Source organism: Natator depressus, chromosome 3 (genome assembly GCF_965152275.1).
Source record: "Natator depressus isolate rNatDep1 chromosome 3, rNatDep2.hap1, whole genome shotgun sequence".
NCBI classification, from domain to species: Eukaryota; Metazoa; Chordata; order Testudines; family Cheloniidae; genus Natator; species Natator depressus.
In genome coordinates, this window is record NC_134236.1 from 23201803 (window position 1) to 23220282 (window position 18480).

General features: G+C 40.5%; 1 protein-coding gene across 5 annotated transcripts in view; it reads left to right on the top strand.

The window, feature by feature from the left end:
- The window catches only part of LDAH (lipid droplet associated hydrolase), a 173454-nt gene that overhangs the window by 11552 nt on the left and 143422 nt on the right, over nucleotides 1–18480 (top strand). For 3 of the 5 annotated variants that reach the window (XM_074947529.1, XM_074947526.1, XM_074947528.1), the window contains exon 2: nucleotides 6824–6985. Coding sequence is in view for 3 of the 5 variants with exons in the window: in XM_074947526.1 (XP_074803627.1) it covers nucleotides 6824–6985 (162 nt within the window). In the remaining 2 variants the exon portion in view is untranslated. The remainder of the gene's footprint in view (nucleotides 1–6823; nucleotides 6986–18480) is intronic. The other 2 variants (XM_074947530.1, XM_074947527.1) reach the window with 1 other exon arrangement.

Below are 18480 nucleotides of genomic sequence, written 5' to 3' on the forward strand. Positions count from 1 at the left end.
CCTCCCCCACTGCAACTTGAGACCATTACTCCTTGTTCTGTCATCAGCTACCACTGAGAACAGTCTAGATCCATCCTCTTTGGAACCCCCTTTCAGGTAGTTGAAAGCAGCTATCAAATCCCCCCTCATTCTTCTCTTCCACAGACTAAACAATCCCAGTTCCCTCAGCCTTCCCTCGTAAGTCATGTGTTCCAGTCCCCTCATCATTTTTGTTGCCCTCCGCTGGACTCTTTCCAACTTTTCCGCATCCTTCTTGTAGTGTGGCGCCCAAAACTGGACACAGTACTCCAAATGAGACCTCACCAATGTCGAATAGAGGGGAACGATCACGTCCCTCGATCTGCTGGCAATACCCTTACATATACATCCCAAAATGCCATTGGCCTTCTTGGCAACAAGGGCACACTGTTGACTCATATCCAGCTTCTCGTCCACTGTAACCCCTAGGTCCTTTTCTGCAGAACTGCTGACGAGCCATTCGGTCCCTAGTCTGTAGCGGTGCATGGGGTTCTTCCGTCCTAAGAGCAGGACTCTGCACTTGTCCTTGTTGAACCTCATCAGATTTCTTTTGGCCCAATCCTCTAATTTGTCTAGGTCCCTCTGTATCCTATCCCTACCCTCCAGCGTATCTACCTCTCCTCCCAGTTTAGTGTCATCTGCAAACTTGCTGAGAGTGCAATCCACACCATCCTCCAGATCATTTATGAAGATATTGAACAAAACCGGCCCCAGGACCGACCCTTGGGGCACACCACTTGATACCGGCTGCCAACTAGACATGGAGCCATTGATCACTACCCGTTGAGCCTGACAATCTAGCCAAGTTTCTATCCACCTTATAGTCATAGAATCATAGAATATCAGGGTTGGAAGAGACCCCAGAAGGTCATCTAGTCCAACCCCCTGCTCGAAGCAGGACCAATTCCCAGTTAAATCATCCCAGCCAGGGCTTTGTCAAGCCTGACCTTAAAAACCTCTAAGGAAGGAGATTCTACCACCTCCCTAGGTAACGCATTCCAGTGTTTCACCACCCTCTTAGTGAAAAAGTTTTTCCTAATATCCAATCTAAACCTCCCCCATTGCAACTTGAGACCATTACTCCTCGTTCTGTCATCTGCTACCATTGAGAACAGTCTAGAGCCATCCTCTTTGGAACCCCCTTTCAGATAGTTGAAAGCAGCTATCAAATCCCCCCTCATTCTTCTCTTCTGCAGACTAAACAATCCCAGCTCCCTCAGCCTCTCTTCATAAGTCATGTGCTCTAGACCCCTAATCATTTTTGTTGCCCTTCGCTGGACTCTCTCCAATTTATCCACATCCTTGTAGTGTGGGGCCCAAAACTGGACACAGTACTCCAGATGAGGCCTCACCAGTGTCGAATAGAGGGGAACGATCACATCCCTCGATCTGCTCGCTATGCCCCTACTTATACATCCCAAAATGCCATTGGCCTTCTTGGCAACAAGGGCACACTGTTGACTCATATCCAGCTTCTCGTCCACTGTCACCCCTAGGTCCTTTTCCGCAGAACTGCTGCCTAGCCATTCGGTCCCTAGTCTGTAGCGGTGCATTGGATTCTTCCATCCTAAGTGCAGGACCCTGCACTTATCCTTATTGAACCTCATCAGATTTCTTTTGGCCCAATCCTCCAATTTGTCTAGGTCCTTCTGTATCCTATCCCTCCCCTCCAGCGTATCTACCACTCCTCCCAGTTTAGTATCATCTGCAAATTTGCTGAGAGTGCAATCCACACCATCCTCCAGATCATTTATGAAGATATTGAACAAAACCGGCCCCAGGACCGACCCCTGGGGCACTCCACTTGACACCGGCTGCCAACTAGACATGGAGCCATTGATCACTACCCGTTGAGCCCGACAATCTAGCCAGCTTTCTACCCACCTTATAGTGCATTCATCTAGCCCATACTTCCTTAACTTGCTGACAAGAATATTGTGGGAGATCGTGTCAAAAGCTTTGCTAAAGTCAAGAAACAATACATCCACAGCTTTCCCTTCATCCACAGAACCAGTAATCTCATCATAAAAGGCGATTAGATTAGTCAGGCATGACCTTCCCTTGGTGAATCCATGCTGACTGTTCCTGATCACTTTCCTCTCATGTAAGTGCTTCAGGATTGATTCTTTGAGGACCTGCTCCATGATTTTTCCAGGGACTGAGGTGAGGCTGACTGGCCTGTAGTTCCCAGGATCCTCCTCCTTCCCTTTTTTAAAGATTGGCACTACATTAGCCTTTTTCCAGTCATCCGGGACTTCCCCCGTTCGCCACGAGTTTTCAAAGATAATGGCCAAGGGCTCTGCAATCACAGCCGCCAATTCCAAGTCCATTCATCCAGGCCATACTTCTTTAACTTGCTGGCAAGAATACTGTGGGAGACCGTGTAAAAAGCTTTGCTAATGGTTGCATTAACCTCCCAAAGTCTCTCTTTTTTTAAAGGACCCCAAAAGGGAGTGATGGCTGGAATTGCCCATCCCTTCATTATTTTGTTCACCAGTTAGGCCTCATTTCCGACTCACCATATTTGGTTCCTGGATTTCCAGTTCCACACTTCTTTTGTTTACCAGACATCATCTTAACACAGTCATTGAGTTATCTCAGTATGCCTTTTCATTTGGATTAATTCAGTCTTTGTCTCGTTTTTGCACCTATTTCCATTAACATTCATTGTTATAAGTAATTGTGACACTTTATGAACTTTCACTTGTTCTTCACAGTTGAGCTTATGTTTAGGGTAAACATGCAGGCCCATTTATCACAGTAGCCCCTGTGATGGTTCTCAGGGTACCCAAGACTGAGAGTTGTCACCTTGTTACCCCCTGCCTATAGTATGAGAGGGTCTTGCTTGTGTTTACCTGGGTGTTGGCTCCTTGACACCACCAGCGTGTTAATCACCCAAACACACTCTTCTGGGCTATGCCAGCTCTTTCTTTGCCTTGTGGGTTAACAGTGAGTGCACTCCAGTCCCTGAGTCCTTTTGAAGTGTTTCCCTGTAGTGTTCATCCCCTTCTCCACTGGACACAAATACCAGGTCTGCTGTCCCTAAAGGACCACTATGCACACCAGCTTGTAGAATTCAGCTCAGGATCATCACCTTGCTTAATGTTACAGCACGTAGATATATGAATACTGAAAACAAGAATAAGTTTATTATCAAAGATTTAAATGTTAATGAGTCAGAATATTGGCAACAAAGGCTTGCATATAAAACAAAATCATAACTTGCTTTCTAGAGACCAAACTTTAACAGGTTAACTTCTGATCTCAAGAAGTTTATCTCACCCCCAAAAGTCCTCTGCAGCATTTCGACCAAGGTTGGCTGATCTCCCATTTTCATCAATGTAAACGCATTGCCCATTTACTTCATAAGTGTCGGAAAAAGTTTGTCTGTACATAGAGACAGTATAACCACCCAGGGCTTCTTTTTCCCGAGTGCTCCTTCTCTGTTGATTTCATATGTAAATGGGTATCCATTACGTTAGTTTTCAGTGTTTGGTTTACATCTGACACAGAGAGCGGTGAATAAAGATCTCTTGTCTGAGAGAAAACCTGTTTTGTTTTTTTTTAATTCTTGTGGTGACTCGTACCTTGATACATTTAAGACCTCACATGGCATTCTTTGAAGCAGAATGTACATAACAGAATCAGGACATTCCTGTAACCACTTTGCCAGTTGGTAGTAAGGGTTTCTTGGGTCACAGCCCCAAGAGATGATATATGTATAAAATAACATTGAAACAAGGCCAATGCTTATGACTTTACAAGTCTTCTGGTTTGACAAATGCACCTGCCACTTCTTGATAAATGATCCTTTTGGCAAACATTCACATGTGTGTCATAGTTCACGTTGATGACATTTTTATTCATAACTAGTGAGTTGATGAACACACACACACCTTTTTGACTAATATTACAGATGTGTCTAGAGGTGAACAAAAGCTCCTGGTTGACAAAATTATTCAGTTCCCAGGTGACCTCCACTTGGACAATAGAAAGTTTCTAAATGATGAATATACGTATTGGTTGTTATATTTGTGTGGCCCTTATATGTTCATATTATAGTGCATTGTTTTCTTTTTCATTGCTGTATTCAGATGGTTAAAGAATTAAGAAAACACACTGAAATTAAATTTTGACACAGATATATAATTTGAACAAGCCAACGTAGCTTTAGACGATGAAGACCTTTCCTTGCATCCATCCTATAAATATTTCCAGACAAAAACGACATTATAGTGGAAGTGAGGTTGAGAGTACAAACAAGGCTGGGAGGCAGGGTACTGGACTGTGGCCTAAGAAATGTGAATTCTATTTCCAGTTTGACCATTGACTGGCTGTGATGTTGGGCAAGTAACTTCTCCAGTGCTTTCCTCTGCCACCCTTTATCTGACTTGTCTATTTAGATCATAAGGTCTTTAGGGTAGGGACTGTCTTTTACTATCTGTTTGGACATCACCTACCACAATGAGGGCTCTGATCTCAGTTGGGCCTTATCTGAATACAAATTATAGATGATGGTGGTAACACACATCAGTATGCCATGCTGATATCACCTCCCATTCTGTGTTTAGTGAGGCTGGTATGTTAGTCTTGTTGAGCCTGTCATGGGGTCCACTCGCTGCAGGTGGAGCTCTGGGGATTAGCTCTTTACAGATGTGAGGCCCCCTTCTGCTGCTCGCTGCATGCCTGGCTGCTGCTTTTTCTTTCACTCTCTGAGGCTGTGTGGTCCCTCTTTGTGACTTGGTCCTCCAGTCACCTCACTATGTATGGTTTCAGAGTAGCAGCCGTGTTAGTCTGTATTCGCAAAAAGAAAAGGAGTACTTGTGGCACCTTAGAGACTAACCAATTTATTTGAGCATAAGCTTTTATGCTCAAATAAATTGGTTAGTCTCTAAGGTGCCACAAGTACTCCTTTTCTTCTCACTATGTATGTTTCCCCCTTCCGGGGTAACAAAGGCCTTCCTTACCAGCAGTCTTAAGCAGTCTTCCCATTCACTGCCCCATGGTACCGCTTCCCCAGCGGCTGGTAGGGGAACCTAGGCCCACCCTCTATTCCGGGTTCCAGCTCAAAGACCCTCTACTGAGCAACTGAGGTTTGTCCCATTCTGGACCTTGCTGCCTTTCACCTGAGCCTTTCCTACCCTTCTGGATTCCCTCCTTCCCTAGGTTTGCCAGACCCAGAATTCCCTCCTCCCTGTAGGCTACTTGCTTCTCTAGCCCCAAACAGACCACCCTTTTCCCGTGGAGCGATTGCAGAATACTTCCCTGCAGCCCCTCTCTGCTATCAGCTCCCTGGCTTTATAGAAGCCCTGACTGTTCCTGCACAGGTGAACTTCCCCTAATTAGGGCGTTTTTCTCAGCCTTAATTCTTCCAGTTTGTAGCTTAATAGGTTAATTGGCCTAACTGGCTTCCATTAACCTTTTCAGGGTAAGTGTGGGGTGAACATCCCATCTCAGAGCTGCCGAGAGTCATTGTTATTCATATTGAGATTAAAGCGGGAACACAATTTTTATTACCCGCCCATTGTTGCATGTACTATAATGCCTAAGGGGGAAAATATTCTCTTTTTTCTTTTTTTCAGTTTGTTTTTAATGTGCAGTTGTGCCTAATCAGTGCACTGTTTCTTTCCCTTTAGACAAGGATCTGCCCATTACAGCCACCTGGGTAGAACCTTGCTACCTCACAGAGCTCCCTGGAGTTCCATGGCCTGCTTTCTAGATCTGAATGCAGGATCTGGTTTTTAGCTAGTCAGTTTTCCCCTGTTAGTTTTGTTTTGGGTCTTTGCACTCAGTTTCAGGGGAGAGGAAAACTTTCTTTAAAAAGTTAGGAATATATCATGTAAAAACCATAATAACTGACAAAGGGAACTCGGAGACAGAAGCAGTAACTTAAAGTACTTAGTATCAGATTTGATGCTGACAGCTTCACTTTAATGGTGATGCTGTGTTACTTCTGTTCCTTTGTCAGTAGTGTCCACTTGCAGTCATGTCTTGTCTTGTTATACAACATGTAGCATCTTCAGTATTAGAGTCTTCCACTTGTGGCTCTCAAAGCACTTTATAAACATGGTCATTTGTCACAGCTCTCCTTAACTCTCCTTATCACCATTTTATGGTGTGAGAAACTGAGGCACGGATAAGTTATTGAATGATTTGCGCAAGAAGTCACACAGGGAAGTTTGGAGCAAAGCATCTTCTGTGCGTTAGTGTAGAACCCATTTTGTCTTACTATGGCCACAGTTCAGCAAGGTACTTAAACACATGCCTAGTTTTAAGCATCTGAGTCAGTGGGGTTACTCACATTGTTGAAAGTTTATCTTGTTGAATGAGGACTTCCTTGTCCTGTTTTAGTAAATATAAAGTAGTCCTTCTCTGTTATCTGTTTCCTGCTATTGGACCAAAAGTAAAAACTGTAAATATATAGCTCTGGGGGTGATTTCTCCTTGTCCAGAAAACCCCAGTCAGTCTTTGCACTAGCAGCTTTGCAATATGAGATGTGTATTGCAAGATGGATGGACCCAGAGGTGTAGCAGGTGTAACGATTGTACTGTGTTATGGCCTGATTGATCAATGTATATGTCAGAGTCATGTGCCCCCAATTTAGTGGCCTCTGTATCTTTATACCAATGTCTACAATATACTAAAGCAGTAGTTACTGAATCAGGTCGTTGTTTAGTTGAACACTGGACATGGGAACTGGGTTTCTTTGGTTATTTATGGTTTAATGATGGGGTGTTTAGTGCTGTGGTGCTAATTGTACATAAATATTTACTGATATATTATGACAGCCTCTTGTTCTGTTTAGCAGAGAGCACGAGACCAGGATCAGAAGAGCAGGTCCCTCTGTATGAAGAATTTATTTACTGTTGTGGAGCAGCTACTCAGGTCTTAAAGTGTGGGCCCTGGAAAGACCTCTTGGAAACTGAAAGTAAAACTCTCCCCAGGCTCTTATTTCTGATTATTCCAGGTAAGTTTGGAAAAAATGCAAAGCTCTAATTAAAAGAACACTGGCAGGTTTAAATTAAATATGACGAAATTACCCAGTTTGTCACACAGGGAGTTTGAGGTAGAGGCAGGAATAGAACCCAAACTCCTGATACTTTAATCACAAAATCATCCTTCATCTGGTTTCTTATAATCTGCATTACAAGTCGTGCTTTACATGCATAAAATTGAAAATTTACAAAGTCTGATGTTCTCCTTATGCTGTTCACTTGCTTTCTGCATCCTATTTATCTTGAACAGTTGAAGCGGGCAGGGCAGTTTTGCTTCTCTTCCTCGTCAGTTTCACTTTGCAGCTGTTGTCCTTTAGGGTAATGCTGCCTCATCAGCCCTGCATACATGTCCCGTGAATGATTAAATTCACAGGGAAGCGTTTCAATTGCAATTTAAAAGAAAGTAATTGATAAAAATAATTTCTTCTTATGTGAGCTTTGTAATAGACTTCTTTAAAAAAATCGTAGATTTTGAGCCTAAACTACCCTTTAAATCAACTAATCTAACAAATATCCAAGATTATTACTTAAATTATTTACATTTTATACAAACAAAACTGTTAACACTTGCCTGATTAAATAGAGTTAAGATTTAAGAGCCAAAATCTAGCTTCATTGAAATCAACGGGAGTTTTGCCATTGACTTTAGTGGAAGCAGGAGTTGTCCTTCAATGATCCAGTATAGCACAACAATTATAATTATGTTGAGTGACTTCAATAGTGATTGCTTATATTGGGCTTAGGTGCCAACTATTTTGGTACTTTTAACTCTCTTCTCTCCATCACAGTACTGTACTTTAGAGATAATGTTAATTGACTGAGAAATAGTGAGGCAATGAATGACCCTTCTGGTTTTCCAGTTCCTTTTCATGTGACTAAAAAATCTCTTTATTTGTAAGTATACTCTGGTGCTATAAATAACTACTCAGGGGCAAGTCCAAAAAATTAATAATTGTTTGGGGTATGGTGTATTTGGACACTAGTTCCATCATTAAAAATAGATGCCCTGATCTTACTTCAGTGGTAGTTGGCCTCTTAGCATCAGGCCCGTAAATGTTAATTGTGTCAAAATACATTAAATATGCATTACTTCTGGACTGTGATTGGTGAAAATCATATTGTATATTAAAAAAACACCCAATGCCTTAAAAATGTTGTGTCCATTTCTATAGCAAAAAAGCATGAAGATTCCGTTGTTGGATTCTTATGCAAGGTTTTGGAAGCCTCCCCAAAAGTTCTGTGTATCTGATATTTCTGGGCATCTCTCTTTGGGACTTGGGCACTACATTTTGTGCGATACCTACTGGAGTTGGATGATCGTGTCATTTTAACACATCAGCTAATGTTAAACCTATCACTGTTTAACCGATAGTTGAGAAATACTGCTCCTAATAAATAAAAATCAGCTGTGGCCACCTTTTCAAGGGGACATCTGGTGAAGTAAGCACCAGCTAACACAAATAGGGGTGGCAGAATCTGTTCCTGCAATGACCGCTGTATGGGCAGACCCCCACTGAAGTCAGCAGAGCTCTTCAGAGGAGCAGGATTGGGACCAAAGTCTGTAGCATGCAATCTGCTTTCAATGGATGTACTTCTGGAAGGCCAGAACAGACCTGCTGAATTAAACAAGTGTTCTCCCATATTGTAGATGCTTTCCTGAACATTGCTTCTGTGTTGAAGTGATGAAGACAGGGAAAGAATTGTTATGTGTGAGGCAGTGGAGTGGCAGCACTACATAGATATAATTTCCGAGAGAACCAACCATTCTGCAAAAACTTTGTAAATATCTTTTGGCCAAACAAGCACCCAGAAGGAGCAAAAGTGAAATGTTCATAGCAACATTTGTCCTGCGGTCTGGGAGGCTTTACTAACAGCTGATTCACGTTTTTGCCGTTTATTTTCAGTACAAATTGGAAGTTCCCCTGACTGTGAAAATATTTTTTTTAAAAAGAAACAGGTTGCTAAACAAAATGTTGGACTAAGGAATAATGAATGATGGTGAGGGCATTTCCTGGCAGTCAGTATCCAGCTGGAGGAGCTGAGAGCCCTTGGCTCTCCCGCAGTCCTATAACCAGATGATTGTTTTTTCCGTTTTCACAGTTTATAGTAGCTATAATGACCTCCTGGTTCCTAGCAGTTAACAAAGTACCTTCTTATGTGTTAAAAAGTTAAACATTGAATGACACTTTACCATGGATACAGTGATCTGTTTACAGGGCTAATCTTTGCTCTAGCAGTTAGCAGCTGTAGAGTAACCAACCAAGACTTGATTCTGATTAAGTATGTATGTATTAATTTCTGTTCAGGTGATTGTTAATATTTTTTTTGACCTGAGATGTTAAATATTGACTGAAGCAAAGCAGATGTCAAGTTTTTCCTCCAAGCACTCAAAAGTTAGGAAATGCCAGGAGTAAGGTTTCCTGTGCAACCTTCTTTCGGCCCTCTTGTGAGTAGTATTATGACAGTCTTTAATTACGTGATTATATGCTATTTTTTCCAAGCCCCTTTTCACCCCTGCTACTGCCTTCCCCTTCAGCACTAGCCTTAGCCCGTCTCCTGTCTCTCTTGTTCCCGTCCGTGTTCCTTTCCCTTTCCCAGCTCCTAGCTAGATCAGGAAATAGTTTTCCCCTCCCATGAAACTTTCAGATTTTTCAAAAATGTTCCCATTCCACATCAGAATGAAACCAAGACCTTTCAAAGGTTTTTGTGAAAAAACAGAGAGAGATCTGCCCTAAAATAGCCAATAGCCAGGGCTTAGGGCACTCACCTGGGATGTGGGACACTCACTCTGTGCTGCTTTCCTCCATCCCAGCCTATTCTGGGGTGGGCTTTAACCAGCAATTAGGACCTGGACCTGGAAAGCCTTTCCCAATGGAAGTTTTTCCAGTACAGTCCCATGAAGAGTTTGGGGTTTTGACAAATTAGCATTTTGTGACCCCACCCCCTCCCAAAAAAGTTTTGTCTGAAAATTTCCAATCAGCTCTATTTTTGACCCCTTTTCCACCAGTTCCAATTCTCTCATCTCTGTGCATACGAGTCAAGGTGTTTCTTCTTCTCTGCCTGGGCACTGGCAGGGGGAGCACTGAGTGCACAGAGGAGACAATCTGCCTGCTGTCAGTTCTGGCACCTAGCCCCACTCTGGCACACAACAGCGGAGAGGAGCAATTGCAGGAGAAGCCCGGCTCAGTCCTGGGATGGTACATGTCCGTTTGGTCAGTGGGGATGGTGCATGTACCATTTGGTTAGCATGTAGAGGCTGTGAGGGGGAGGGCGCGTGCTTGCTGTGACCAGAATCTTTAGAGGAACTGTCCTCCAGATTCTTAATACTGAGCATATGTAAAGTGCAGTTTTTTCAGAGGTTTATAACTAGGAATGATTTGGGCTCTTTAAAAAAAAAAAAAAAAAAAAAGACAGAAAAAGGCACATCGCTAACACCAGCATGACCCCCGTGCCAAATTTCAGGTCCCTGCTGCAAAGCACGGAGGCTCTAGAGTTTCTTGCCAAAACAGTTGTAGTTGTAAAGGTTTTTAACATGGGCAAAACAACACATTTTTCCCCTCACCTCGTTCTCGGAAGCAGCTGAACTGTTTTAGCTGAAACTTTCCAAAAAGTCTGGAAAGTGCCTTAGGCCGAAGACTGACATGCAAAATTTCAGCCCAAACAGTTTGGCAAAATTTTATATATATGCAATTGAAAACAGTCTTATAATTGAAAGTGTCAGGCAACTTTAACGATAGCTATTGCTGCGTGCGGTGCCTATAATGGGACTCCGTATTATATAGATGATTTTACATTCTGATTGTCTACCTGTTGACTCTTGTTTGTACCTCCACTAGCACGGTGACCCTTGATCCATGGCTTACTGCAATACCAGACTTGCCAATCCCCAGTATTCAAAAAACATGAGTCAGCCCTTCCCTCATACCCTCCCCACCCCAAATCATGAGCTCCACTTAAAAATCGTTAATAATTTATTTTTAATGGGTTCTTTTGATTTGCCTTCTGGTTCTTGGGCCTTGAGATTTCACGCTGTCAAGCATTTCTCTGCAACCATAAATTTTTTTTTTTTTTTTAATGAGCTGAGATTCATCGCTTCGGGATCTAACACCAAACATTGTGAGAGACATAGTAAAGCAATGAGAATGGGTAGCACTGCAGAAATAATAATCTGAAATAGCTAGAAATCTTTCCATTATGGCTGTAAACTTTTAAGAAATTTAACAGTTTTCTCATTGTAATTAACAGTAACAAACTGGTATTTTTAGCATGAAATGTCCCAGTCTGGTAGCAGGGGTTGATACAGGGCTAAGTGAGCATGCTGACCTACTGAGGCATGTGAGTTGTTAGGCAGATGTTTCTCTCTAGGGGAAGGAGGATCTAGGGTATGGTTTGAGCAGTCCTGCGAGAGGATCCCTGGGAAGAGCATTATTGTTTTTGTTTAATAAAGCAAAACCCCAGGAAAGGAGTGCTTGGGGTACTTGCCCACACTGTTATTCCAAAGGAGAGCTCTTATCCTCTCTCCCTCTTTCCACCTATTATAGTTTGTTGTGATCTGTAGCTGTGTCTTATTACAAGTTAGATTGTAAACTCTTTACGGCAGATTCTGCATCTTTCTAGATGTTTGTATACTGTTTAACACAATGGAACTTGATCCAGGTTGGGGATTTTGAGCACAACTGCAATATTGATGATGATGATAAATTAATGGAGAATATTAGGGAAAAGCGTTAAATCCATGGACTCATTTTAGGTGGGATCCATGTGGCAGAGAAGTAATGGTGAAAAGAGAATGGGTTAACACTGTTGAAAATGTAAATTGAAATGTATCTGAAACCAAGTTTTAATGTCTACTTAGAATGTTAAATGTTGGATATTAGCTTCTTATATCTTCATTTATTACTACTCTGCAAAGTAGATGTATCATTTACTGGTTTTAACTTACCTTTGGAAAAGTCATGTTCTAAAACACTTTTTCTAAAAATTGGAAGTGTATCTAGTAACATTTTCTTGGTAGCTGATGTCTGCACTGCTAAACATGCAAATTGGATCAGGAAGGGTAGTCTGCTTTTAAGTCATTTACCTGGGGTTTTGGAGACCTGGATTCAGTTCCCTGCTCTGTGTGATTTTGGCCAAGTCACTTAAACTGAGATTTTCAGAAGGTAGTTATGGGCCTAATTTCCATAGATTTCAATGGGCATTAGGCACCTAAATACCTTTGAGGATTTGGGCATTAGTCTTACTTATAACTTTTTCTTATAGTTCATAGTACACTAATAATAGTAATTAATAATTTGTGCCTCCATTTACCATCTGTAAAATGGGGATAAAGGCATTTCCCTGCCTCACAGGGCTGCTCTGAACATATAAGGCTGAGAAGTGCTGAGATGCTACAGTATTGGGGTCATATGCATATCTGTGAGAGATTAGAATACCCCAAAAGTTTGGAAAGCTTTACTTTGAATCTGAAATATAGCATGTGGTCCTATCTATGATTTATTTTTAGGATGGTTTTCATTCTTCGTTTCCATTAGCTACAGACTGGAGCAGGTCGAAAAATAAAAAAAAACTTGGCAGAATATATTGAAGTCATCTTTGTTCCATGGATTTAGAAATGGAATGATGTTTTGGGTCCTGCAACTTTTCTTGAAGATTTTTCTCAAAATGTTTAGATCTTTTGGTCTTTCAGTTTTGTTTTGTTTTATTTTTTCCACTTCCCACTGCTTTTCCTCTTTCCTTCTTTTTCATTTTAGTGTTGGATGCAATAGAATAAACGATGTCCAAGGTTTTTTTTTTTTTTCTTCTTTTAACAAACTGCAAGTTGTCCAAAGTTGAGGAAACTTTCAAAAGCTGCAAAAGGAAGAAAGAAAAAGAAACAAAAAAAATTTCCCACCATCATTCATTCTGTTGAATTCAGCAGGAAAACGGGGGGTGGGGGTGGGGCTGGAAGAGGGGTAAGAGGAGAAGGGACAGGAGGAAAGAAAAAAGTGTGTGTGAGGGAATGGCTAAATTTTTCATTTCCAATTTATTGAAAAACATTTTTAATCTAATTTTTTGTTTTGACCAGCTCTACTTATAACTTTTCCTCCCTGAATTATTTTCTTTACTTTGTTGTTTATAATGCTCTAATAGCAGTAATTTTCAATCTCTATAATGCCTTTCAGCCAAGGTTTTAAAAACATAAATTAACATCACAAAATTCCTGTGGGAAGTTTATAAAATGGTATTATATCCATATCATAGATGGGTAAACTGAGACATGGAGAGGTAAGTCAGTGGCAAAGCCAAGAACAGGACACGCCCCCCTTGCTCTGACCACCTGTTTAATGTAGTTTAACTGATTTAATGTAATACCAATTTTATTTTTCATAACTCAACCTTTCTGTCACTGTAAGTTTTCTGCTTTGGTGTTGGCCTATGTATATAATTCAACAAAAACTCTATTAACTGTGGAACATCTAAGACAAAGGAGCAGGCATTGAGAAAATCTGGGATCTCTGATCACCTTGCAATATATTCTCAGACATAAACATTCAGAATTAGGTGGGTTCCCCCCTCCAGCCCATTCTCCCTCTAGCTTTTGTAAACTGTTTGAGTCACAAAATGATAAATAATTATTTCTGAGCACTGGAATTTTCACACTTGAAAGGTTTGTATTTATAGTTCTGTTCCTTTTATAGGGTGAGGCAGTGCAAGAAAGGGCAAAAGGGTGGCTGAGTAGTGGGTTGATGAAAGGAAAATCCAGGCAAGAGCTGAAGGGTGAATCTTGCCCCAGAAGCAGAGGATGTGGAGCCAGGCACTCACTGGTCTGAACCGAATATAGTTAGTTTTAATGTAGATGATGATTCATTGTTCTGCTTATTAGAGTGATCTGGTGCATACTTTTCCAGTCTAATAAATTTCAAGCATATGACTTGTTTTATGTGTAATCAAATCAGACTGTTTTTAGAGTACAGAAAGGAAAGATACCAAAATGCTAAGGACCCTGCTCCTGCTCCCACCAGAGTCAATGGCAACAGGCCCAAGCTTTGCAGGGGATTTGGGAATATGTCCTGTATATTTATTTCCTTTTCATTGTTTAATCAAAACCATACATAAAGGGTCAAATTGCTCCCAGCTTTGACTTGTAAATATGGAAGGTGATTCAAAAATACTGCCTGATCCTGCACTCATTGGGGTTGATGGCAAAGGTTTCATTGACTTCAGTGATGCAGGATTAAGCCCATGGACAGTGTCTTACAGCTGTTAAAATGCATAGACTTTAGTGGAGTTAATCCTAATGTAACCATGACCAGCGGATGCATTTTTAAATAGGATTGTGCTTATCCACGTTTGGTGCAAAATTTGTTTAACATCATGTTAGTTAGAATAGGTTAGTTAATGCATTCTCTAACTCAGTACTTTTCCCCACTGTAGGCAAAGCCCGGACTTTTTTAGTATTAACACTTTTACTGCCGTATACTCTTCTGAAAAAAGGCGCAATTAGAGCATATGCTCAATTTTACTACCATATACCTGTCCCATTAAAATCTGTGAGATTCACAGTAGTAAAGTTATGTATATTTGCAGGATCAGGGCTATACCTCATTCTAGGGAATAGCATCAGACAAAGTCATGAAAATTTATTTTTTATTTTGCGGTGTTGGTTTAGTGTAAAATTAGCAGTGGCGTGTACAATCTACAATAGCAATATTTAACATCATTTGGCTTCATTGAACTGGGGCCCACAGAGTTTGATGGAAATTTCTTGTTCTGTTTTAAGAAAATCTGTCTATTTATGTCTGTGTATTTATAAAACACGCAACTTAGTAAATAAATAGAGTACAGACTTATATAACCTCTATGCTGTTTAGCTCATTGCAGGAGTACTTTGTAATAGCTCCATTCCAAACATCCTAACTCTTGATTTCATTGATGTAAATAGGGCAGTTTTGTCATCTTTGTGGTTTTATACCAGGAAGTTTAGTTCATGGTTGATAACGCGTAATGTAAATCATAACATTTTTTGTGGTAAGGTGTGCTTGCACAAGTTTAATGCATTAATATACAAGAATCTTTTCAGATTTTTATTCTTTTATCCATGTAGAATACTCTCTTACTGGCCAAGTTTCCTGATCTGCTTGTTTGCAGTTGGATTGTTTCTAGGTTATTGGATCATCATATTGTTTTACCAGTACATGCAGTGATTTGGTAGTATTAGATTTCTTTTTTCATTGTAAGATTTAGCCTTTTAGGGAGCTCTTTTTACTCTAAGACTGTCACATGGCAGCTGCTTACGGTTTTCTGTACAACAAAAGATTGATATGCACTGCAAAGATGTTTTGGAGGCTTAGATCCTCATTCTGCCAGCACTTAGGGATGTGTGTAATTCTACTCGTATGAGTAGTCAGTGGGAATATTCATGTGAGTAGAATTTAGGTGTTTGCAGGATTGAGGGCCTTAGTCACTTGTCATCCTCAAAATAAAATGTTTTTAATTTTAGTAAATTCTAATGTAAAGTGAAGTACTTTTTAAAGCCTTCACTTCCATTCAATAGTGTACAAAAATGGAAATATATTTCAATAAAATTTGAATAACCTTTTATTTTTGCTCGCTCCGGATTTCAACTTGTCAAAGAGGAAAGCGTAAGGAATATCAGAGATTGCTGGATAAAATCCAGTCAGCTGCTTTCACAAATTAGTCATTATATGAAGGGCTTATTACAGTTTTTTTGAAATGACTACATAAATAGATTTTTGTATTAGAAATTAATTTGTTGGACCCATGGACTCGAAAACATGATTTCTTGTTTTTTCACTCCTATTAAGATACAGGAAAGCTAGGTCTGGAATGTGAGCCCCTGACACTGGTGAGCAGTTACTTAAATGAGTAGTTTAACTGAAGTCTACTGAAGAAGCTGCTTTTTCGAGTAACTACTCACCAGTGTGAGCAGGCACTTTGTAGTCTGACCGTTAATGAATTAAGTTCTATTTCCTGGTTCAGCAAAGAGCTTAAACCTGTTTAAATCTTTTTTGTTCTTCAGTAGGCCTTAAAGATGTGTTTAAATGATGTGCTTAAATTTTAAGCATATACTTAAGTGCTTTGCTGAAGCTGGGCTGAATCCTGCTCTCTAGCATGTGGGCTGAATCCTACCTATCAGACATAGTGCTTTCTGCTGTGAATAGTCACAGTGAAGTCCAGAGGGAAGTATTTGAAAGATCTCTCTGATCCTGCAACTTTGGATGTGAATGGTCATATTCTTATTAAAGTCAGAACTGGAGGCCAGAACATGGCCTTTATAATCTTCCTCTGTTAAGAATCTGTTGTTCTAGCTATGTGTTTTGTACAGTCTCTTTAGGAGGTAATTCTGTCTGCCATTTCAGTTTGTTCTTCGTCATAGTCATGCAAGTGGCATTGGAAATCAGCAGTTTAGATCTTTATATTGGTATGTAAAGCTTTGTAGCAGCTTCTTTATTATATCTTTTCTAATTTTAATAGTTTAGGGCTAGGTTCTACCACCATTACCCATTGCTGAGTAGTACCTCTCTATGCTAGTCCTCTGGATTTCACTTGGACAACTCACTTGGGGCGTGATCCAGAGCCCATTGTAGTCAATAGAAAGACTCCAGTTGTCTTTAGAGCACTTTGAATCAGGGCCCTGTCGTCCCTGATTCAGCAAGGCACTTAAGCTCATGCCTAATCTTAAGCATGTGAGGAGTCCAATTGACGTTAAAGTGTGTTTTATCACTTGATTAAAGTTAAGCATGTGCTTAGGTATTTTCATCAGTCAGGGCCATAGAAAAGTGAATAATAATCAGGGTGAGTAAGGGTGGCAGAATCGCCCCTTCGTGCTATTCAAGAGTTATATCAATATTTTTTTCTTGTGCGTTGTTTGTTCTGACAACTGTCTGTACAATCAACCCTCGGTGTTGAGCGATGAAAGTGAAGTTTCTCTTTCCTTCCCTTCAGAGATTGCTACAAAAGTGCTCACAGTCAGATGTTTATTGTTCACAGTTCTCACCATATGTTTTGCAGACACCGTTTATTACAAACCAAACAGAATTAACAACTGATAATAAGTGAGTCATGATTTTTGAATGTAGTGTTGAATGGATATGCCAGAAGATGGAGCTGTTTGAAAGATTAGCATAAATATGTTTTATCGTTTTGGAAAACTTTTTTGCTGCAAACAAAGGGAAAATCGTCTCCAGAGTGCACTACATGGGGTGCAAGCAGTCATTGAAGGCATATATAAACTTAATCAAACTCTTTTGGTAATAGCTGTACTTCATGGAAATCTGTTTTCAGACATTACCAGTGGAATGTAAGGAGGCTGAATGTAGCAGAATGGTTGATTGGCTTCAGGCTATTTTATCATGCCAAACGGACTCCTTCCTTTATTCATATTGTGCCTTAAAAAAATGCTTTTTTGCAAAGCATATCTAATCTATTGCCCAATTCTCAAGTGTGGTATCTAAGTTGTAAATAATAATGTTCAGTGACAATTAAATAACAAATTAAAAATAAAAACATAATTCCCCCAGTAAAATATAACAGTAACACATCTCTTCCCTCCTCCAAAGGCATCTGCACTGCTGATCCCAAGATTGGACCATCACCCACGTTCTCATGAAGCTGTAGTGTAGTGTATTGTCTGGCTTTTTTGTTGTAGTAGCAGAAGATCCTTGAACAACACCAGATACACTAAAGGCATTCAGTAAAAATAGCAGTAATCGCAGTCCTTTGTGCTTCAACTACTCTATGTGTAAAATAGGGATAATAATTCATCTGTGTGGCTGAGTTAAATAATGTTTGTAAGGTGATGCTGAGATTCTCAGATGAAATCTACATCAGTGCAGTTGCTGTTGATGTTTAAATAACTTACGGATGCTTTGTGTTTACAGGGTAAAAATAATGTCCTGTTCTGTTCAGATTTTTATATCTTTGGCTGAGTAAAATGTGAGGCCAAAGGACCCAGCTTGTTTCTGTATGGACATGTGCTATCTGATCTCTCAGCACCATGCTCTCTGTATTTACCCTAAGTACTGACCCCTCTTACTGTCATATCCAAGTGCCTCACAATCTTTAATGTATTTATCCTCACAACAGCCCTCTGAGGAAGGGAAGTGCTATTATCCCCATTTTACACAGGGGGAACTGAGGCACAGAGAGACTAAATGACTTGCCGAATGTTACTCAGGGAAATCTGTGGCAGAGAAAGGAATTTAACCCAGGTCTCTCAGATGAGCACCCTAGCTGCTGGTTCATCCTTCCTGACTGGCTATACTGCTGAGACTGCCGCATAGATATTCCATCATTAAACATGGCTGACTCAGCTCCTAAACCTCAGTTCTTTTAATATCCCTCTGAAGCACCTGGCATTGGCCACTGTTGGAAGACAGGATACTGGGCTAGATGGATCTTTGGTCTGACCCAGTATGGCTGTTCTTATGGTACTTTTTTGGTAGTTACTGCATACCCAGAGAATTAT